Raw genomic sequence first — 25,418 nt, 5'->3', positions numbered from 1 at the left:
GACTAAAGACGCAGGAAAATTTAATAAGTAAAAAGCACAAATAGCATAAAAATCAAAGAATGTACTTGCAAAGTTAATGTTCTTCCTTGCTTCTTTGTTATAGGCAAGATTTCTGAAAACATTTTCAGTGATTATCTTGCTTAGTTTGTCCATTTGGCAAGCACGTACACCACCATTACTTTCACCTGCTAATGTACCAAACATAGGACATTGCTCCTCAATGTCATTCATAATGAATACAAAACCAAATAACCCTTAGACAGTACACCTGTGAAGAGGAAATCAACCACATACATACAACACACAAAGTGTCGACTAAGCAACTTGGAAGAAGGGTGGCAACCCTGTAGGGCCAGGAGTGCAGAGGAGCTCCAACCTTGACCGGTCTATTTTCATGAAGAGAAATTCCAGAAATGGTTTCTGTAAACTGGCAATACTGCCGCTCTCATACAGTAAAGTTCTCCATGTATATAGCATCATGCCATGCCATGAAGGCACATTTAGGGAATGTGGTGGTAGGGTTCCACACATTCTCGATATTGAGAATTTTGGAGGTGATGTGATCAGCACCATGCTCTGGCCAACAAGGACAAGGCCAGAAAATTTCTAACCTTAGATCACCCATGCCAGGGAATCGAACCTTTGTCTCCCATGTGGCATTCAGATGGCCTACTGACTATTTTTTACAAGAAGTATCAATCTGTTTTCAACAAAACTTTGCATGGTTGGAAGAGTGTACCACTGCTACATATTACATTTTTTTTATTCACTTTGGTGTATTGTGGTGGCCACAGGTGGCATTCTATTTGAAAAAATTCAATTTTCTTCTTCTTCTTCTTCCTTTAACACTAATTATTGAGAGGTGCAACACATACATTTCACCTGCACTTAAAGCTCTGTCTTTCAGAAGAAAAAAAAATGATTTCATATATCTATGAGAATTAGTTCTCGAGCTACATTTTTTTGTAAATTGCTGCAAGTTTGAAAAGTGCATGCTTTGAAAATTTCCACCTGGAGAGGCTTACACGTGGAAGAGGCTCCCGCCTTCTAGAGATTAATCCCCATTTATTATTGGCTGAGTGAACCCCAGAGCTGCTTTGTGCTGAGACAAGATAAGAAAAATTCTCACCTTAGATCATCCATCCTATGAACTGAACCTGAATTTTCCATGTGTCCACCTAGACCACCACATGTTATTTTTCTACATCTTTTGGGAAATAATTATGAATGATGGATAAGAAAATAGATACACTAACAACCACAAACAAATATTATTACATTAATCATGATTTGAACTCAAAGACCTGTGAATTCTCAGCACCATTATGCTAAACTTTACACCAAAGAAGGCAGTTTGAGCAAAGGATTGTTAAAATATTGTCCCGCACCATGGCCATGTGGTGTAAGGCATCAGGATTTGGGCTCAGGCTACTGGGGGGAAGCATAACAACTTTTCTCCTGAGATTTCGGCCAGTGTATGGGACTGGTGGCCACCCACCATCGTGAGGAAATTGGGGAGCTATGAATGAGTAGCGTAACCCGGTCACGGGATTCCTTGTGCCGACCACACATCACTCTGTAACCGGTTGGATGATCATCAACTTCTACTGAGACATAAGGAAGTGACGTTGGCAGTCAGTAATGATAAATAAATGGTACAATTTTGAAAATACTAATGTCTTTTAATCACAGATATACAAATCACAAAAATCATAGTAAGAAAATCGAAAATATGAAAACCTGTGCTCTCTAGATATCAGTTATAGAAATTACAATACAGACTTCACTATATTTTTCTACTATCTATGCAATAACAACAGGCAGTTAATTTGACTCCAAATTAATTGATAAAACAAAAGTACAAAGCATACATAATTAACAGGATAAAAAAAATCGTTGGAAATATACATTGACATGTGTATTTACAATACAAAAGTTCATGTTATCACTCACAAGTTCATTATGAACATCAATGCTACAATCTAGGTTTTAGCTTACCAAATTTGTTTGGCACAGGAAGCCCAGACCCTTAATAATTTTTATGATTATTAGTTTATATGATAATACATCATATAGGGTGTATAAGAACTTATATATATGTACACACATTTTCTCTCTTTCTTCCACACAACCTTCGTGCCACATTTTAGATTATGTTAAATTTAACTTGCTAAGTTTAATTTGGAAAAACAATACTATATCTAAGTGCATTAATTATATTTTTGCAAATTGTTTTCTAGGTGTTAACCATGAACTAATTCAGTACAAAATATAGCTTGTGTAAATTTACATTCATAAATTATTTCATGTTTTTTGGGTACCATATTTTCACAAAAGCTAGAACATTTACATATGCAAATGGCATGCAATAACTAAAAAAAATGTGTACAAACTGGCATTAGTAAATACAGTACCATATGTGAATTTAATAATATTATAAGCCAAGGTACTAAAAGCTAAATATTATTCACTAAAATGTTAAAAATATACTAAATATTAAAGTAAGAAGATCTATATGCAGTTTTGAAGATTACAATTAACAATTATGTACAGGATATAATTATTTGAATTACTGAAGCTTTGGCATAATTTCATACTTAATATCACACGACCTTGCAACAATGCACACATCAGTAATTCAGCTTGGAATGTTCTTCAAAAACATGGAATGTTTATTTCTGAATATTTCTAGCAATTTGTACTTCAATAACTTACAATTTAGCATGCATGTACATAGGCAGATACTTATTGCTAATTTTTAAAATAATGGAATTTAATATTAACTCTGAATTAGAATGTTGTAAAATTTATGGAACTAGATTTACATAATTGGAATTTGAAGGTTAAAAGACACTTAATCTCTTATTGTAATTCATTTTTTAGATACTAAATTCAGGATCATATTCTGTCCTTACATGATATTATTATTTGGATGAACTGTACGTCCTGTGCAGAATGTAGAATCAACTTTCACAGCTTCCTTGATGGAACCACGCTCCATTCTACAGCAAGTGAAGGCTTGATATCTTGGCTTATTCTTACGCAGTAATAAACAAAATATTTGCTGATTATATACATCAAAACTGTTTGTGGAGAAATGTCACTATTTAATGTTCTAACAACCTATAAAAATAATCATTTAAAATTTCTAATCACATGCATACAAATAGAATTAGGTATCAAATGCTTAATAACATACATTTTCGGTTATACAAAGTAGAAAAATAAAGAAAATCATGTACAAATGCATAAAAACAAAATATAATAAAAAATAAAAATGTAAACATTACAATGAAATGATATTGTTTCATAGATTTTTACTTTCATGAAAAATAACTTGTATTTCTTCAAAATTGGTTTACCTTGCTCAAGTACAAAAATGTGAATTTTCGTTTTAAATGTGGTTTTCTAAACTACTTCACAAGAACATGGAAAACTAAACCAACCTAAGACTATTAATAACTAATGCAAAACCCAATGGAAATAAAAAGGAAGGTTTATTTGTTTCACATAGGTATCTAGGCCACTTAACATACTCATGTATTTGATAAAAAGTCAATTATAAAAATTATTAGGAAGCTCTTGTCCAAGTTACCATAGGAAAGTTACTCCAAATACATTTTTTTAATAACTGCTAAATCCTTCCTTGATTTTTCCATTGACTTTTACTCTGTTCTTTTTTTAAAAACACATTTCTATCCAACCAGTTGAAATGTATGTACAATAAAACATGTTCCACATATACACTCAACAGCACACACAGCCACAACCATTAAACCACTAAAAGTTCAATTTCTCATTATAAATGAAAATTAGCTGCGCCTATGGTTTTGCAATAGATTGTCACTTCATTGTTTATGAATAATCTTCAAAGACACACAATAAAATGAAACTAAAATATCGTCTTAACTGTTCTAAATTTCACACATACTTATGTATGCACACGTACAACTCACACATACATGTACATGAACATATGAACATTTCATCATTTAGTCCAAAGTCTCACTTTTTTTCGTCTTCTTGTTTCACTGTGCAGATTATCTCAGCGTATTCAGTTTTCTCATCTTCTTTGCGAACAACAGGGCGTTTGCTTGCTGCGGTTAGGTCAAGTTCAGCGTACACAATTCCATCAGGATTCTTTCCTACTGGCTTTTCTGTCATGCTCTGTGGTTCCTGGAATTTTAATAAACAAATTAGCAGCTCTAACAGAATTGATTCAAGTAACTATGGTTAAATATTTACAAGTAACAAAGGAGAGAAAGTACCAAGTTAGCAGAGATGAAGAAAAAAAATATAGCACAATCTTGATCATCGTACATGATGTACAATTATGCATTTCATTGAGGTCTAAAGATAGATAATTAATGAGGTAGTTAATATATATGCAAACCAAGTACTTACTTTATTCACAAATCTGATTAGTTTTGATTCATTAGTTTCTGTGGCTGGCCACCATCCATCTTGGAGACTGTTCTTTACTGTTTGGTGAGTTTTCAGTTCCTGGGTGCAATTATAGCTAGTTGTTCTGTTGGGCTGTCGGCATGTGATAATTTAATTGATCACATGCCACATATGAGCAATGCCATAATGGTAAGCAAAAGTTTTGTGTGACATTGCAGGTGAACAATTTGAGCATTACATTTGCTTCTTGGGTAAGATTACCATTGGTTATGCAAGTAGGGTACTTACATATGATGGAAACCAAATTGGCAGCTATAAAAATGGCACACCATATTGTGTGCACAAGCTCAAAAATAATTTTGCCAGGCACATCCCGTCTTCCTTCAGACTGTGTGTTGCAATCCCACCAACCACTGTCATAAAGCTGTAAAATGTTGGTTGCCAGGATCATTGAATCAGGATTGTCATATCTATAGCACCATTTCAGGATTTTTATATTCTATCTTATGTGTTCCTGTTTCAAGGAGATGAAACCTACACTTATATTACCTGCAAAGTTGCAGGAAATGGGGGGTGGAATTCAGTAGGGGAGACATAGGGGGGAGCAGTTGCTCACCATTTTTTGCCCTGCACTACGGCCTCAATGCAAAACCTTGTCTACCAAGAGAAAGTAAACTATCTTTGCTCCCCCAGTTTTGGCACGCAATCATCGCCACTGGGTATATACAGGGTGCATCAGATGTCCCTTACCACCCCTTGTAAAATCTGCAGTGATGTATTTTCATGGAATTTGATATGAGCGATACAAAATAGGCCTAGGGGGACACCTTTTGGAGTATGTCATGGGGACGGACGCCATCTTGGTTCCGGCATCTTGAATTCAACTTTTATTATTTAAAATGATAGGTGACCACAGGCTAGATTGTTGTCAGGATGACGATTGATTTTACATTGGTTTGGTTCATTTGCTTTTCTGCCACTTTTGGTTAATCGCGAAGATGTGGATGAGTGATGCTATGATGAAATTGATGAAAGGACATTCACAAAGAACACCCATGCCCAAGCTGAGGCCAGGACACCTGTCGTCATGGCGAATCACTCTGCCATGGAGGTTGGAAAAATTGATATATATCATCATTAATGCTTCACATGGATATGTTATAGACCACATGCCCACCAGCCGGCATTCTTGGTTTTAACATAATTGAATAGAGGTAAGTGCAACCTGTTTATGACAATGGAGAAAATTGCCAAGGGAGCTAAAAAAAGGGGGGGATATCGAATGAGATCCATAAAGAGGGTAGCTATATTTAAACATAGCATAAACAAGCTCGAAGATGACATCTACACCAGATGACTTTGCACCTTAACATCTGATGACATGGTGGATAAAGTTCATAATACACTGATATCAGCACTGTACTACCAGGTTAATTGCTGAGGCTTTGAAGATATCCCAGGATCATTTTCAGCACATCCTAAATGTAAGGTTCTTGGCATGCATACAATCTCATCACACTGGATCCAAAGATTGTTTTCAGTTGATTAAAAGCAACAAAAAGTGAAATTGCCCACAGAAGTTTTACAGATTTTTTAGACTGATCCGGATGAGGCCACCATCGGGAGGGTGGCCCTCATGAGGGAAGAGCTCACCCTCACCCTCTGAAGACTTGTGAGGGTGTGGGCAAAGCCAAGCCATGAAGGCAAAGGTGATATTTGAGGATGAGGACAGAGGTGAGCCATGAGGGTGAAAGGAAAATCATGAGGATGAGGGAATGTGAACGTGAGGGCAAAGACAAGCCATGAGGGTAAGGGTGTGTGAGGGTGAGGGCAAGGGCATGTTGTGAGGGTGATGGTGTGTTAGGGTAAAGGCAAGCCATGATGGTTAGGGTATGCCTTGAGGGTGAAAGGTGAATCATAATGGTGAGCAGTGGCGTGCCCAGCATTTTCAAAAGGAAGGAGTTATGTATACTTTTACTTTGTAGTCAGCCCTCATTTTGTCATATTTTTCTACCATTGACATTCTTTTTTTTAGGAATACTGGGCCAAAGAGGGGGTTATAACCCCCCTTTGGGCATGCCACTGATAGTGAGGGAGGTTGAACGAAAATGACTACCTCTGTCTGGTATTGCCATAGTCACAGTGCATGAATGTGACTTTCAATTTGATCTGCACCCATATTTTTCAACTGATATAACTCCCTTGAACTATTCTCTCTTTCTTAATCTCAAAACATACTGCCACATATCATGACATAAGGAAGCTGTGGTACTATATTCATAAAAAATACACACACAAGAGGAAATATTCAGAAATGTTCTGTCTTGTGTCTAAAGATGTCAGTTATAAATCCAAACAAAATTCAGACATTTCTAGTTATTTGCTTTCCACAATTTTCAGTGGTTTTTGCTTTCAAAGCAGCAATCTGTGGATTCTAGAATGGAATATAGTTCATAATGAGATTCCATGTATAACATACAACACTAAAAATCTCTACTTCCACTTACGTAATTAAAATATCAATCCAAGCAGCTAACCCCCATGCATTATTGGATAATTTGATTAACGAGTAATACTAAGTGATAGTAGAAAAAGGGTGCAGCATTTTAGTGAACATGCATTACCTTGTGCAGTTAGTTGCACTATATATAACTCTACAAGTACTGTGCAAAGCCAAGTGTCAGTGTTATAAAACCAGTTGAAAATAAAGCAGTTGTAATGTTAGTGGGTTAGTGCAAGGCTTATAAAAGAAAGGTAGTCACAAAAGCAAACAAAGAAATTAGCAAATAATTAACTTTATTTCATGCAGCTGATTACAAAAGAAGTGATGAATCAAAATATGAAGCTTTAATCTAATAAACTAATTAAAAGTTAGTACAGCTAAAATAAATTATATATATACTTTTTTTACCTTACACATAATTGATTTAAGAACCTTGCTACTTCCCTGTGCTTCATGCTCATATAAAAGTACATTTTTTAAGATATAGAACCTTACAGTACTACTTTACAGTCACGTATAACAACTATCATTTCCTACAATGTCCTGTTTATCTTGTTAAACATTTCCAGTGGAAAAATTAAATTTAATCAAATATTTCACTTGCCAACTCGCACATATGTCACACCAATTTTTTTGAAATGCTATTTTTTATACATAATCAAAACAAAATCATTTAAAATTCATGCAAAAGCTTGAAGGATGTAAACTAATGACATGACAGCACCTAACCATGCACAACAGACTACATGCAAATTGCATGCTATTAACATTAATCATAGCTAAAGCAGTAAGGCATCACAACTACTCTGGTTTGTTCTATTATTTTACAAAATCATAGAAATCCATCTTAATATTTAAAAATAAATGCATTATGCAACAATGTAATACATTCTTAATGAAATGCATAATACTTCTTGATGCTAATGAATATATGATTTCTTTGAATATTATACAATCTAAGTTAATAATGAACTGCTGTGGTTCAAATATCAAGCGCAACTGTTCAATATATTTTGAACTTCTATTCTGAACAAGGCCAACAAAAAAATGTGCCATTTGGTAATTTATCTCCTATATATATTCATTATTATTACACACTGTCACATTAATAATACACCAATATACATATTATGAAAAACACCATCTCATGTGAAGTTCATGAATCACTATAAGTTTTCCTTTAATACAAAAAAAAAATACTATGTACAAAGAATGGGATTAATTGATAAATTAGTGTATTTAAATTGTTAGTAAACTCACTGTTAAATATTACTCACCTGAATACATAACAGTAGCCAAGTCAATGGGGAGAAAATGCATATACTAAACACACACATATATGAAAACAGGCAAAATGGTCGAAATTATAAAAATGGAAGTGAAATATTGAAGAAGATTTAGTAGAGGAAGTATTCAACGAGGGAACATATTTCATTCATAACTTTGCATTAGCTGCTGAGAGGAAGCTCACATGTTTATTATCATACAGCAAGAAGATCCAGTGGGCAATCTTTAAGTGACATAAAATACATAACACCATTAAGCCTTGTTTCCATTATTATGAAAAAATATAAATATGCTGACCAAGGCAGTAATTTATTTTATTAAAAACATAAACTAAACGTAACGTTTCAACCTTCTAGCAAGGTCTTCATCAGACTTGATACAGAGTCTGATGAAGACCTTGCTAGAAGGTTGAAACGTTACGTTTAGTTTATGTTTTTAATAAAATAAATTACTGCCTTGGTCAGCATATTTATATTTTTTCAAAAAATACATAATTTTTATGGATGACTTAAAACCTGACTACTTTCTGACTTTATATATTTTGCTGATACAGTGTAACCAAGAACCTTTTCTTAATAAAAAAAAAAGAATCTTCAAAAATTTATTAGAGGAACTCTGAATACTTGAAACTTTCTTCATGTAAGTTTTTTTTTTATTTACTAAACATTCTAAGATTTTGCTCACTGCAAGTTCTACACAATTATCATCACATAACCAACACATAACATTTAAATATCTTCTGTGATTGCCATTCTCTCATCATCTGTGTACAAATATAGGCATTCGATAAACTTTTGTAGGGACAGAAGTCTTGTCCTGAAATATCACAACTTTACATCTATTTTTACTGTTTTCGTGACATTCTGATTATCCATAGCTTTCATTTTTGTTCTCTAAAATTATCACCATAATTGCGTCACTTATTTTGTTGTACAAGGAGAAATAAGGCAGTGTACCTCAATAGTATGATGGCAGCTTTGAAAAATTAGCTTTATGAAATTCATAATTTGTAATCAGTTAGACATTTCTGGAACTATGGTCTAAACAAGCTGCTACTAGGATAATCATGTTCGCTGAATATTAACAAGATTTTTCACATTCAGTCATCATGTATTTCTATAATTTTTCACTTTATCAACTAACAATGCAGATATATTTTGGCTTTTATTATGTATTCAGCTGGGCACTGTAAAAACAGTAAAGTAATTGACACGTATGCAAATTAGGGATCTCTTTGTATCATTATTGATTCTTGTTTGAAATAAGAATAATGAAAAAGTGTCTTGCTGAAATTCTCAAATCCATTACTTCTTTCATTACACATTTTTCCACTTTTTTTTCCTGAAAATGTCACCAGACTTCTGTTACCTTTCCTTCTCCTGCTGATGTACGCTGAGTAAAAAAAAAGAAAATTAATTATTTGGTGGAGTATATTTTGTAGTCACTCATATATTTGCACATCATGAAATAATCTTCTTATTTACTTTCATAACTCCAATACATAAAATATTGATTATTTTTCTCATCAGATTTGTATTGTTCACAGTCACATAACATGCATATAAACTGGATATCCTGGAAGCTAGGTTACGTAAGTTGAGCCCTGAATTAAAAAAAAATATATGTATACCTAACTTGGTACAGCAAGTTAAGTATAATAATAATAAATAACCCATAGCTCTACAGCCTGTAAGGGCCTTGGCCTATCACTGCCACTCACCCTCCCACAATCCTACCTAGAGCTGTGGAGATCATCAACCACTAATGGGTTGAGCTATTCACTCATAGCTCCCCAATTTCCTCACAACCACTAATGGGGTGATGTGGGGTCAGCACATCAAACCCCTAGCCGTTATAGGAGATATCCATGACTGGGTTACGCTATTCACTCATAGCTCCCCAATTTCCTCACAACAAAGAGTTGCCACCAGCCCTGAACCCAGGCCGAGAGCCCATAGACTGAACCCAGGCAGACTCAAACCCATGCCGTCCCGCAGTCGGGGCCCAAAGCACAGCACCTTAGACTGCACAGCCACAGAGGAGGACACGCAAGTCAAGTATGCATATATATATTTGTTCTGATTGCTAACATACTTTTGTAATCTTAAAAAAAAAAAAAGGTTTCTACCTTTATCATTTATAATGCTACCTAGTCATATCATAAATTCTGTTACATAGTTTAGACAGGGATGGCAACACTGGTTGGCATGATAACCCCACAATGTTGGATCAAAAAACAACCAGTATTATTGTGTGTTTGGCTGTGGTAGCGGAAAGGTGAATATCACTGCGAGTCGAATGGAATGGGGTGTATAGGAGAACCATATGGCAGTATTGCACTGCACTGCACAAAGTTGGCAAATCACCATCGGACATTTACAACAAACTGAAAAAGCTGAATATCAGCAGGATGTTCATGCATCGGAACATCAACAGACACTGTGACACAGGGACAATTGAGGACCGCCCCAGGAAAGGTAACCTCGCAGCGTGAGGAGCCAGAAGCTCGTGAAAGTAGTGGCGGCGTGGATTCGATGAAATCCTGTCAGGAAACAAGCAGTGATGGCTCGAGAGCTGAACATTTCAAAAATGTCGATGTCGCATATGCTCCGAAGTGACCTAGGACTCCACCCTTATCGGCAAAGTACTGGCCACTTTCTCACTCCACAAGTTAAGGTCCAGAGGGAGCAGAAAACAAAAAGACTCCTTCAGCGTTACGCAAATAGTGGCCAAAGGATAATCCTGTTCATGGACGAAAAAATCTTCACGAATGAAGAGTCTTTCAATCATCAAAATACCATGTTAATGTCTCGACATCCCAGGAAGCTCGTGAAAACACACCACAGATCCTCAGAAACCATCATCCTGCTTCAGTAATGGTTTGGTGGGGGGTTTCGTGCTATGGCACAACTGACCTCCACTTCTGTAAACATGGTGTGAAAACATCTGCAAAAGTGTACCAAGCGACTTGTGAAATCGTTGACCCACACCATATTCAACAATGAGCCGTGGAGCTTCCAGCAGGACTCAGCACTGGCCCACAAGGCAAAGACCACACAGGAGTGGCTTCAGAGGAATGTGCCTGATTTCATTGCTCCGGCTGATTGGCCCTCCAGCAGCCCCGACCTCAGCCCATTGGACTACAGGTTGTGGTCCGTTTTGGAGGGCATGGTCTGTAGAAAGACATCTAAACCTTGCGAGTCTCAAGCATTCTCTTGTCAAGGCAGTGGCGGACTTTCCCCTCAAGACTGTGCATGCTGCGATCGATGACTGGCTTCAAGAGACTTCGGGCATGTGTGAACGCCAGAGGTGGCCATTTTGAACAGTGAATGGTGCTCTATGTTGGCAAGACCTGTACCTTTGTAACAGAATTTATAATATGAATAGGTATTTATGAGTGAACCATGTTCTGAATTTCCTCCCTGTGTTTTAGTTCAGTTTCCAGGAGTTTAGAAAATAAATAAATAAAAATGACACACACAATGTGTTGAAACAAGAAGAAAATATTATAAAGGCAGGGGTGGCTCAAGATAAAATTTTCACCCAGGCAAGGTGGATTTTTGGCACCAATAATTTCCAACCTCCCCCCCCCCATATCTTTTTACCCTGGTCCCTCCTACTTTTCACCTTCCTCCAAGAAAAAACAAAAGATAACAATGTTGCATATTTACAGTTTTAATTACTAAAAATAATAGCCTTATCTTCAAAATACTTTAAGTGTTACAGTTAAAGAACACATTTATTGTAGTTATTTGTTTATTTAATACCTACATAATGACATCATAACATCATGATAAAGTAATTTCTTAGCTTAAGCTGCTACATGATTTTGCAATATATTTGTTATGTTATGCAGCAGTAACTTCAATTAATTCTTGCCTATAATAAATCCAGCTTTTTTTAAAAAAAAAAACAAATACTTATGCACCTGGTGGAGGCACATAGTGGTTCAGAACCCACTTTAAACTGTAGGTTCAGTCCCAATTACATAATGCTAACTTACTGACATCCTCAGTTAGTAGGATGTAAATAACACACCCCATGACATAAGAAGAAAATATCAAAGGACGCACAGTAAATTTTGGTGCTTGGTAATGCTGGGGGAGGGTAATCTGCCTAGGGTGCCAAAATATCTATCTATAGGGCTGACTTGCAATATGTAAATGTAAAACAACATTTCACACAATAAAAACTCGGAAATGTGAATTGAAAGACTACAGTTTTAATCAATCCAATAACCTGCCCAATAACCAAAACTAGACTTATCATTATATTTTTTTAATCCTGTAGAAGAGAAAGCAATAAATCTAAAAAGAAAAACTGATGCAAAAACTCTCCAAGGAATATAAATCAATATGATGAACAAAGTAGATAAAAGGAAAACTTACAAAATAATATACAAATATAAACTATTCAGATTTTAATAACCTACCTTCACAACATCCACATCTGCGGAAACTTTGTCCTTCTTCTTTTTGAAAAGAGCAGTCAAGGTAGAGGATTTCTTCTTGTTTTTAACTGATGGTCCATGATCTGCACTTTCTGTGTCACTCCTATCGAAAAATATAAACACTTATTCTTAGATTTTCAAACTGTTATATTCATCACATGCATTTAAAAAAAAATGTATCTTAGCTGAACCCAGTTCTCTTTTTGTTTAATATATGAAGTAAATTATTTGCATTTTGATTTTTTTTACCCCTTTTCGGCCATTTTGGCTATTCACGATGCTGAGGATATATGATGATAAAATGAAATTTGCAAAGGGTATACTCACAAAGGAACATCCATGTCAAGGCTGGGTGGGACTCAAACTTTTGATGGTGAGATCAAGAGTTGGGTACTCAATATTTTCAGCCACAGTGGCGGCTACATATAGATTACCAATTTGAGTTTTAGATATGTTGATTGCAGTCATGAAACTAGAGAGTTACTTTGACTGTATAAGATATTCTACAATAGCTTAACTCTTCTATCTTTGTACACTCCTATTCACATAAAGTGGCACGTTTTATAAGGCTTGATAGTTCAAGTATGTACCACTTTATCTAAACAGGAGTGTACTTAAAGTTGAATACATATAAATATCAACAAGATACAAGAACATAATGTAACCTAAACATCATTTTTTGGGACAGAACAAAGTTAAACAAAGCATGAAACGATAATCACAAAAACATCTACATAAAACTTAAGACATATACAAACATTATCTACAAAATATACTTCAAATTTGATTAAGTGCAAGGCATTATTAGTGCAAAACAATCATGCTGCTTTTTCTAAGAAAGAAAAACAGAATATGCAAGGCGAGGTAGAAAATTGTGTGATAACAGTAAATATTCTGTATTTGTGTTAGGATGCTATGATCTCAGGATGTTTCTTCAATCAATCTTGAAAATAAAATGGTAATCTCGCAATCAGCAGAAGTTCAATGGAAAAGTAATTTTCAATGTATCTCTGAAAAATATGGCACAATGTGTACACCTGCACAGAAAAAATGGTGATAACAATGTTGACAACTTATGTACATATAACTTTTTTCATGAAAACTTGTTTCAAATGGAAATTTTGCATTATATAAGTGTTTGAGAAAGTTTTACCTGCAAAATTTATTTTTTAAATACACGATCAACTAATTTCCCTTTATATTAATTATACCTTACATGCACAAGAAATTCATATTCCATTTTAAACAATGAGTCCAAAATAGTATTGTATAAATTAAAAATTCTGCATTCAATATCTAAAAGTGAGAAAGAAAGTAAACAGCAACAAAAATAACAATCCACAGAGAAACGAAATTTTGTCAGGCATATCTTGTGACAAAACCTACAACACAAGACATTCAATACAAACATTCCAATGGAACATGATAACACGTTTCCTCTTGCCTTTCATATATTTGATCACACTCTGCAGAGCTATTTAATTTGGAATTTTCATCAGGTTCTGCAGATTGTTGTAGACCTGCTTCCACAATTGCAATGTTGTCTCTTGGTGCATTGTTTAATGTTGCACTGTAAACAAAAATTACGTTTAATTCTTTATGAGTGCTTTTCTTAATATTCCTTTTTTTGTTAAATACTTTTAAATAAATGTTTTGTTCAATTTTGTGCATTTGAAATTCATGCATAAATGTTCAGTCACTGTAGTACATAATATTTTATTTGTTGGTAAATTTTATTTGCTGTAATATGGGCAAAGTAACCTAATTTTGGTTAGTATGGATACATAGTATATAAATGGTATTTCTCTGAATCAGATGCTTCTGTTTCTTTTTATTATCTATTAACAATTTCACAAAGGTGAAAATTGAAATATGTACAGACATTGAGAAACAAGAATTTCTTACCAAATATTTTGCCATCTTCTTTACTTTTACATTTGATAATGTTATTCCATTTTTTTTTTTGTAATGCCTTCTAAATATTTCTTTCAACTTATTAATGCTTTCCACTGATTGAACCCTAATACTGAGTAAAATTACTTTTTTTAAAAAAAAAACATCGATAGTGATGAGAAACAATGATATTCTAAACATTTTGTTAATATTTCACCCGAAGCATTCAGAAGACAATTCTTTGGATTATACACCTTGTGCCTGCAGTTTTAGAATAGAAAATAGTACTGGTTTAACCAACTACTACAAATCTCTATGCAATAATCATGAAGAAAATATTAAAAAATTCCTAATGATGTAGGAAACTTTTAAGGTTTAAGTTTATCAGAATCCAAATCTTAGAAATGAAACATTCTGTACATTACATTCTGTATTGGATTTTTCATTATGTTATGTCAGTTTCTAACTTCTTTAGGCTAATTGTACAGATGAGGATTTGATAATTGGATAAAATATATGCAGAGATGAAAACTGACTATGCTCAGCTAACGAAGTAACATATTGATTAATGAAGTGATGTTGAGATAAATAATGTTAATTTGCGATTCAATTATAATCCCTTCAATGAAAAGTAAAAATATTGCATTTGCTGTAATCTTTATTCAATTTTACAAACATTATTCATATTTTCTTCAAATAATACACCATTCTAGTAGGCTTGGAATGATTTTTTATGATAATTTCTAAAATGATTTCCAAAACTACATGAGTCATTAAGGAAGAAAAAGTTAAAACTAAGAAAAAATTGGAAAGTAAAAGCTTAGGCAGTTTGCATACATGCACACTTTACATTCATAATAGATATTTCTGTTAGTAATAAATACAACTGTCACATGTTGGAATAAGTTTACTCCTGTGAACCTCAACTTAATGATATTTATGCATAAATTACATGTGAATACATTCATGCTTGATAAAATTAATTTTCCACCCTCACATAGAAGACTGAAAATGCAGATCATGCAACATAAATAGAAAATGTAACTAAAGTTCAAATAATTAATATTCCACACAAATATGATTCCAATATGAATGAACATGCTGAGACTGGGTGCAAAGAGAAAGGCCAGTACAAGAAGACAAACTCCTAACATTTGCCATTTAAATTATTGAAATTCATTGTGTAGGTATATTTGGAAAAATACAACCAAGAAAAAGAAGGATAGCGGTCTGTATTTTTAAATCACCTGCTTTCCATTCATACACTGCATTACTATATGCAATAAGAAGTTTTATTTCAGTTTTGGATCTTGTTGCACTTTGTTTGACACTCAGTTATTCAATATTTGAAGAGAGGTAAAAAGAAAAAGTTAAATTTTCCCCTTGTGCCTTGCACAGTACCATGAAGATGGAAAAAGGATCCACATATTCTCAATCTCAGTCATGTTTGAAGTAATGTGAGCAGTACCATGCTCTGCTTGATTTTACTTCCCAGAATTGATCCCACGTATCCACTAATAAAAGGCTGGGTGAGCCCTAGCTTATAAAGTAACAGTCAGGAACATTAATGCCAGGGATCACCTGGGAACCAAACTTGGCCCTCCTGCAGGGCAACAAATGTCGTAATGACTGGACCACTGCAGTTTAGTATTGAGGTTAACCACCAATATTTCCATGACAATTTAAGTCATGGCTATATTTGATGTAAATTGGTAGTTACGTCAACTATGACATAGGGTAAGGAGTTAATGAAATGAAGAAAGTATATCTGAAGCACCAAGTTCAACTTACCTTGTAAGAGATAACACAAATACAGAACATAGGTGTAAAATTTAAACAACGGATGTGTCAGGGTTATCATGAGGAGCACTGGCATACGTAGAGGGGGGCTAATGGGACTACAGCCCTCTCCGAAATTGAGAAAACCAATTTTCAAATAAAAACAGAGAAGAACTCTGGAAAAACCAGAGTGGTAAATGCAAAACTCCCTTAAAATGATCCATGTTTGCCATTTTTATGAGTAGAAAGTTGTTAATATACAAAATACCCTAAAAAGCACCTATGTACTATGTGATGATCACTAGTTAATCATTCTGCTTGATTCGAATTAGTTCATAAATATTTCGAGTTTTGACACGAAGGTGAAGATACAACTTCTATGGGTCTGTGAATTAGTAAAATAACTGAGCAATATGCAGTTCATTATTACCTGTATTTCGACTTTGTTACAATGAATATTGATTTTCATTGCTATAGCAACGTTAGAATTCCAAATATTACCTTATTTATACAGCGCATAGCGCAATAAATAACATAAAACATAATTAACATTGTACAAAGTAGTAATTATACATTTTTCTTAATTTTAATAGAAAGTGACATGGGAAATGAACGTGTGGACATATATGCTAAAGCTGCCCGATCATCGGAATCTACTCACTTGCGAGGCTTCCATATATGGATTTACTCCCAAGAGTTAAAACTAAACTTCAAAATAAATGGAAACACTGGTGTATGGTACAATTTCAATCCACAGGTAATACATACAAATGGATTGCAGAACATTCGCAAAGTAAACCATGGTTCTACACATATAATTTTCCAAGATCAGTGATAATTTGCATTATACAACTATGTACAGGCCATGTTCGCACTAATGAACACTTAGCACATTTATATATTACAACAAAACAAGCCTGCACATGTGGGGAAATTAATCAAGATGCTACACATCTTTCACAATGTCCTAAATTTCACAGAGAACGAGACAAACTATGTAATGGTCTGCGCCGTCATGGTGTTCCATTCCCTGCATCACTATTTACCCTGCTCACGGATCCCATTCCTCCTATTATATGCCTTCTTTATGGATATGCAAGAAGATGTAAACTAACAATTTAACAAACAGTGTGTGTGTATATATATTCCTTTTTTTGTCTCTCTCTTTCTTCCTTGTGAAAAACAAGTGCATAGTGAACTACATTAATTTTGTCAAAAACATTCAGAAAGATGACCAGAATGGACTAACAGTTGATAGGGTCAATAAGAAGAAGAAGAAGAAGAAGTAGAAAGTGACATGTACAATACAAAATTAATAATTTCAATAAACATATAATTAATTGGTAAATTTCTCGTATCGGACAAACGGATTTCTTCAAATTTACAGGAGAAATTACTTACCGAATGCAGTTTCTTTAGACTTGTGGAAGTTCGGGGAAGTGCTTTCTTGCATCGTTCATTGAATTTTGCCGGTAAATCATCTATTTTTTGATATAAATGTGTGACCGATGCACGAAAGCTCTTGCATCCATTTACTTCCAGGTGGATGTAGCCTGTGTCTGATGACGTAATCCCGGTCAGTGTTTCCAAACACGTGTTTTTGTAGCTGAAGAAGGTACGTTTTCGCAAATGGTTCTTGGGGCTATGTGTCAATGGTTCTTGGGGCTATGTGTCAATGGTTCGTGGGGCTATGCGTCAATGGTTCGTGGGGCTATGCGAGGATGGTGTATGTGGCTACGCATATTTATTTCGAAACCAATTTTTCACTATTGTAACCTATAGTGACCCTACCTAACCTAACCTTACCGGAAATGGTTCGTGGGGCTATGTATGAATGATTCGAGGGGCTATGCATCAATGGTTTGTGGTGCTACGTAGGTATTTTTGGGTGCAGTGGGGTGGAAACACTGCATGCCGAGTACAGTAGTGAAGCTGTGACCGCCATATTGCGTGTTACCGAAGGCAAAAGGAAACGAAGAAAACTTACTCGATATGTCGCAAATAGAGCTTATTTCCGTGAAATAAGTGAAATGCCACCTTCAACAATGTTTCTCGATGCAGAATACGTAAGTACGAATATTCAAATTAAATGAAGTAGCAAATTTCAGCCGTTTGTCCGATACGAGAAATTTACCAATTAATTATATTGTGCCGATCCACAGGACCCTCACAACTATCCATCTTTATAATTCCAGCCCTACGGAAAACAAAATCCTGTGTATGCCAGTGATCAAGAGAGGAAAGTGTTACCTGCCTTTGTGCATTACTTTTGTTACCTTGTACAAGGGGAACCCAATGTGACTGTCCCAGCATGGCATTAGGTGTTTATTTTAGAATTCAATTATATCTGTAGTCTTCATCAAATTGTCATCCCAGCATTTATAATTTTGAACTTTCAAAAGAACCGAAAAAATTAAAAATAAATTCTACAAATGTAAGTACAAATCCTAATAAGTTTATTACATTTCAAATTCTTGAAGAAAGTTGAACAGTTCAAAATTTCTCGTGATTGAAATGTTATTGTTTATTGCCTGTTGGTGAAGATACCCAGGGTTCAATATGAATGGTGTGCGTGGCAATAGATGTTGGGCTTATTTTATGGTTTAGATTATTTTGTGTGTGAAACACAACTGATATAGATGTTATGTGGAATGATTGTAGATGCATCTGCTATTGCAATAGTAAGTCTACCAATATAAATTGCTACACAAGCTAATGTACAAATAACAGAGTGTCAACATGCTATTATGCAAATTACGAAAGGTTGTGCACTGTATTTTATGCATATACTCCATATTTATAATATAATATTTGATTAGCTAATTAATAAGTTACAGTGAAACACAAAGGAAACTAAGGTAAAACAATACCAATGAGATTTGAACCAATATCTTTGAATGAGAAACATGCTGTACCAATCATAGGACAAAAAGAAGGCAGAGTGGCTTCAAGCAGGTTTATATACTAATATAATATATTTAATTTTAAATTAATATGCATTCACATTTTCCACACATAAGAAATAATTTTTCACTTACTACCTGCCCTAAGTAACTTAATTAAATGAATATTCTCAAATTGAAAATAATTCAAATTTTATGTTTATCAATGGCATAGTGAATAGCCCTGCAGAACCATTGTGGATGTTGTCTCCAGTGCGTCACAGGAGTGCACAACTTGATAAAGAAGAAAGAAGAATGAAACATAACGAATTCATCACTTTTCTCCTTGATGCAACACATTTTATTACATGTTTATATATCTGCATTAAAGTTGCAAATATGAGAAAATATGCTTATGTTCACAGATCAAGGCTCAATGTGGACACATTAGTTTTCAGTTTCTATTAGATCACTTGTTGTTGTGTGCAGTAGCGTGGGCAACTGTGCATGTAACGATCTTTTCATTTTATTAGTGAACCTCGATTAAAAGGCTGGTAAGTGTGCGTTAGTTGTGTTTTGTATTATTTCAATTTAGAAAAATAAAATCCACAAAATAATAGTACTTACATGCTGCACAGAACAAAAACTGGAAGCAGTGAAAGTGCTGAAGTGCAAAATTAATGAGAATTGTTTCTTTTTATTAATAGACCTGGTAAGTAGTACAGAAATTGAAAGCATTTACACTGCGATTGTCACTTCTCACACACTGCCCAATAAAAATCCTCTTGGCAAGCGAGTCTTGGCTCTCAAAATATTGTTGAGCCATTAAGTTTAGCTTAAATAAAAGATGTTTGCCTTCCATTTAACATACGAGGGCCATTTTTTTTTCAACCTCCGATGGACCATAAAAAAATAGACATGTGTAAGTAACAAAATGAATTTATTACCAAAAGTTATGTACATACCTGGTTACTTTTCGAAATAATCGCCGTGAAGACTCAGGCATTTGTCATATTGTGGGACGAGCTTTCCGATCCCCCTCTGCGAAGAACGTTGCCGCCAGTGATGTGAGATGGGCCTGAATGTTGTTTTGAAGCTTTTCTGACAATAAACAGCTGCATTGATGGTAGTCCCCGGTTCCATAAACTCAACACACCTTTGTGGTTCCAGAAAATGGTAGCCATAACCTTCCTGTTGTTGAAGGTTGTTTGAACTTCGTCGGTTTGTTTGGTGAGTTTGAGTGCATCCATTGTTTTGACTGTTGTTTTGTTTCTGGGGTGACGTACTGAATCCAGGTCTCATCTCCAGTAACAATTGTTTTCAAGAAACCTTCACCTACAGCCTCATAACGGGTGAGGAGGCCGAAGCTTCCAGACCAATGAGAATCTTCAAAACACCGTTCAGACCCATCTCACATCACTGGCGGCAACGTTCTTCACAGAGGGGATCGGAAAACTCGTCCCACGATATGACAAATGCCTGAATCTTCACGATTTCGAAAAGTAACCAGGTATGTACATAAATTTTGGTAATAAATTCATTTTGTTACTTACACTTGTATTTTTTTTATGGTCCATCAGAGGTTGAAAAAAAAATGGCCCTCGTAATAATGTAAGTAAAATTGTGTCTCTGTAAGCTTATTAACTTTTCTACAATTTTTATACTGAATACTTTGAAATAAATTTCTTCCTATACAAGTAAATAGCAAAGGTTTTCAATTTTTGAGTTTCAATTTTACAATTTTCATTATATTATTTTTAAAATAACAGAAATGTCTTACAAAAGACAGTAAAATTTCATAAAAGGAGAACGTTACCATTCTTCAAAGAATCAGTGATGCTTTGATTCAGATGCGAGACTGAATGGAATTGGATGCAATTTTACTAGCTTAGGGAGCGTAAAAGGGAACGAAAGTAAAAAAAGTGATAAAACTTTTGTTTATTTGGATTTGATTTTTGTTATTAACATTGCTTTCCTGCCACTTTTGACTAATTGCGACAATGGGGATGATGATTAAATTGATGAAGGTACACCCATGCCTAGGCTGGAATTTAAACCTGGGACCCCTGGCATCATATGTTGTGCTAACACATTCACCATGGACGTAAAAAGAACTTTTATGAGAATTCATTTTCCCATTACAAAATTTCATCTTTTTCTATATTTTCTCCATGAACATAGGTGTACATGCACATGAGTGAAAAAAGTATGAGATGTTCTCTCTCTCGGTTATTAAGAATGTATGTAGGGAATAATGAATAATAAATGTTATGAATAAATTCTCTCAGGCTATCGACCAGGTCAATTCTGGAACAGTTTCTAAGCTTTTGAGAGCTAATGTCACTCTCATCTTCACTTCTACCCTGAAGATGAGAGTGACGTTAGCTCTTGATAGCTTGGAAACTGTTTGGAATTGACCTGGTCGATAGTTTGAGAATTTATTCATCATTCGTCGCCAGGAAAGCTTCAAGGCTTACTTCAATAAATGTTATATTACTCAGTTAATGACAAACCCAGCTTATACATCCAAATTTTATTTTGATGATTTTTTACCACTTTTGCCATTCTGTGGAAAATAAATCTTAATATTGTTGAAAATGATATTCATATAAGAAGCATTTGCTTGCCTTTCACTTTCGTCATAAGTTGACTTTAGATTTGTACTTTCATTATTCTGCTCTAGTTCATCTGTCCCCTTCTTAGTACGGGAAAATCGAGGCTGCAGGAAACCAAAACTATGCAAAATACCACTGAAATAAAAAAAACAATATGGTTGACAATGTGTAAATACCTTATACTCTACAATAAAAGTGCCATGTTTGGCTACTTGCATGATTGTAAGGGATAAACACATTGATGTACCAAATTTGTGTTTACATAAAAGATATGGTTTCCAGATAATAAATAAATAGAAGAAATAAAAAAAAATAATACGAGTAAGTAACTAAAAGTTAAAAAAGAAAATTTTGTGATATGAATCACTTTTGCGCTCTTCCTAACATGAAATTGAAACTGATATCAGTTATGTACATATTTAAAAGACCATTCATTCTTCCCTAACAGTATTTTGTTATTTTTATTTATACAATCTATCTGAAAGTCTAAATGAAAGAACTTGCATAAATATTAACAAAAACCAACTTTTGTTTAGAGAAATTTCATGTTAGTTTCAAGAAACCACAAACACTGCTTACAACGCAGTTAATTAAATTTAATGAAATTTATTAGATTTATTTCACCTGTTAATATTTGAGGAAATCGTTTGAGTGAATTTTGTATACTGAATATTAGTACTATGATATGAAAACTTGGGCAAGCCAATAACCTTAGTAGTAATAATAAAGTTGATGAGAACTGAATGTAGAGTATATAGTCACAAAGTCATATTTCAAAACATAGTTGCATGTTTCACAGTATCAGAAAATATGCATTGTGAGATTCTTGTAGATTTCTTTTAGCATTTCAATGGTTGAAAAGTGTAGTTATTTGTTAAATTTGTTGATGTGAAAAATCAATAGCATACATTAAGGTTCCTTATTTATAATCGTTTACATATGTGTTGTGTGTGTGTATGTGGAAGTGATTAATATATAGATACTAAGAAGATATGTAAAATCCCAACACCCTTTGTTTCTATATGCTCTCAATATATACACACTAGTTCCTCCAATATATACACATATTATCATGCATTATACTATGACACAAGGAAGCAAAATAATTTGCAAATACTTGCAATTGCAGTTAGGCAGGTAATTACACAGAATTATCAGTATCATGCTAATAATGCCATGCGGCTAACATGCATATGCTTATTAATTTTGTACATCAATACAAATGTTTTAAAGTAAGATATTGAATTTAATCATGCATTGTTAAATGAGAAGAATATTCTGATAGGTAACTTACGACTCCTTGTCAGCTCTTGGTGCAACACCACCTGCAGAGAGAAAAAAGCAACAATTAATTATGAATGTGGTGTACAATTACACTGTAACAAATGTATAGTCATGAAAAATGTTTATGGATTCATTGAAATAGATTCTCAATCTGTTATGATTTTATATCACTTGCTGGCAGATAACCTAAATAATGGTAACAAAAAAAAAACAAGGAATATTATGTCAGGGAAGGTTGTCTTTAATGAAGAATGCAAATTGGAGAAATTGCATTGTATGTTTCAATAATTCCATAACATTCTTGATTGAATCAGTAAATCGGATGTGTTCATATTATGTGCAAAACATCCTGAGAGATTATCTTAACAGGAACTGAAATTTCAACTACATTTTAAAAACCACAGCACACATGCGAAAATATTAAACTGGTGATTGGCAATGTAGTCAGAGTCATAGCAGAACTAATATTAATGAAAAACCGTAGTTGCATCAACTAAATCCCTTTATTTTCCTACACCACACTTCACATGTATCTTTCTCACAAGCTATGTACATATTCATAGCTTTTAAAATGTGTTGAAATTTATACCACCTGACCAGGAAAACCATCTCATATGTGGTAGGAACAATTTTGGTTTCTGGTACAACTACAATATTTTTCGTCCTTTGTTGTCATAGACAATGAATAGTGGTGAACATATGTCAAACAGCAAGACTATCTGAGCCCACATTGCATCATCATTCAATGTGTGTCTACTAGAGCTAAGCCGATACTACTTTGAACCGATACCAAAGCTGCTACTCTTACAGATTTCCACTGATACCAATACTTGAAAATTGCAATAATTAAAAATTGCTCAAAATATTGATCAATATTGGTGTGTAAGTATTCTTCTCCAATTATATGTAAATTTACCAAGAAATTTGCTTTAGAATATTCAAGAATTACATCAGATAGATGTTATGTAATAACAAAATACAGTTTTTCATGCAATATTGGTGCAAAATAGAAGTAAAGTTTGAATTTCTCATAATTTCCAGGATAATTAGACTCCGTGAAAGTGTCAGGCAGTATCGGTAGATGAATTCCGACCGATACTTTCTGATACTGATACCACTGTTATTGGCCGATACGAGGGTCACTATTTATATTTTGAGCCTTGGCAACACTGATTGAAGTTAGGCGCAATTTGACATTTGCACGGAATCGTCTGGAATTATTGACCATAACGTACTTCAAATGTTTTGTCAATAGCTTCATTTGTGTTGTTTATGTTGCCTTGGAGATTGCGCGACAACAATAAAATGGAATTAACTCATGAACATTTTCGTGCGATGATTTTTTACGATTTTCGACATGGATTATCAAGACAAGAGTGCATCGATCAACTTACTTCCACATTTGGCGATGAAGCCCCATCCTTTGCCACTGTGAAACGCTGGTATAACGAATTCAATCATGGCCGCCATTCGCTCACCGACGAGATTCACGAAGGTCGTCCAAAATCAGTTGTTGTTCAAGAAAACATTGATGCTGTGCAAAACCTAATACTGCAAGATCGTCATGCGACATACTGTGAGACTGAGGCAACCATAGGCATTAGTTCCACCAGCATATATAAAATATTACATGATCATTTAGCTGTGAGAAAGGTATGTTCTCGTTGGATCCCACACAATTTGACAAAAACTCAAAAAGACGCTCGCGTCAATTGGTGCAAACAAATGCTCAATAAATACAATTGTGGTGCTTCAAAAGACGTATATAAGATTGTAACAGGTGACGAATCATGGATATATGCATATGAGCCGGAACGTAAACAGCAGTCGACTCTATGGGTGTTTCAAGATGAACCCAATCCAACAAAAGTTGTTCTCGCTCGAAGCACATCGAAACAAATGGTCGCCTGTTTTTTCGGGAAAACTGGTCATGTGGCAACTGTGCCTTTAGAGGAACGTAGAATGGTCAACTCTGAATGGTACACAACAATTTGTTTGCCAGAGGTCTTCGGTCAAATACGGAAAACAAACAAACGCCGTCGGATCATTCTTCATCAAGACAATGCCAGCTTTCACACATCTCGTCTAACAACCGACTTTATGAACAGTCAAAAAATCGAATTGATGGGTCATCCACTGTACAGTCCTGATTTGGCACCCAATGACTTCTTCTTGTTCCCGAATGTCAAGAATAAATTGCGTGGACAACGATTTTCGTCGGCGGAAGACACCGTTGATGCGTTCAAAAACTATATTATGGAGGTGTCTCAAGAAGATTGGAAAATCTGCTTTGACAAATGGTTCGAATGAATGCAAAAGTG

At 34.5% G+C, this 25,418-nt stretch overlaps 1 protein-coding gene across 1 annotated transcript in view; it reads right to left on the bottom strand.

Moving 5' to 3' along the window:
* Positions 1-1,661: 1,661 nt before the first annotated feature.
* LOC145986995 (fasciclin-3-like) overlaps positions 1,662-25,418 on the bottom strand; it is a 72,506-nt gene continuing 48,749 nt past the window's right edge. Inside the window, exons 7-11 of the mRNA XM_083121458.1 lie at positions 23,108-23,138; positions 21,826-21,948; positions 14,089-14,214; positions 12,627-12,747; positions 1,662-4,176 (exon numbers count right to left, since the gene is read on the bottom strand). Coding sequence (XP_082977584.1) covers positions 4,006-4,176; positions 12,627-12,747; positions 14,089-14,214; positions 21,826-21,948; positions 23,108-23,138 — 572 coding nt within the window. The 3' untranslated portion in view covers positions 1,662-4,005. The remainder of the gene's footprint in view (positions 4,177-12,626; positions 12,748-14,088; positions 14,215-21,825; positions 21,949-23,107; positions 23,139-25,418) is intronic.

This window comes from Lepisma saccharinum, chromosome 4 (genome assembly GCF_977018435.1).
Source record: "Lepisma saccharinum chromosome 4, izLepSacc3.1, whole genome shotgun sequence".
In the NCBI taxonomy this organism is placed as follows: Eukaryota; Metazoa; Arthropoda; class Insecta; order Zygentoma; family Lepismatidae; genus Lepisma; species Lepisma saccharinum.
Note: the sequence above shows the minus strand (reverse complement) of the source record. Positions and strands in the feature narration are given on the sequence as shown.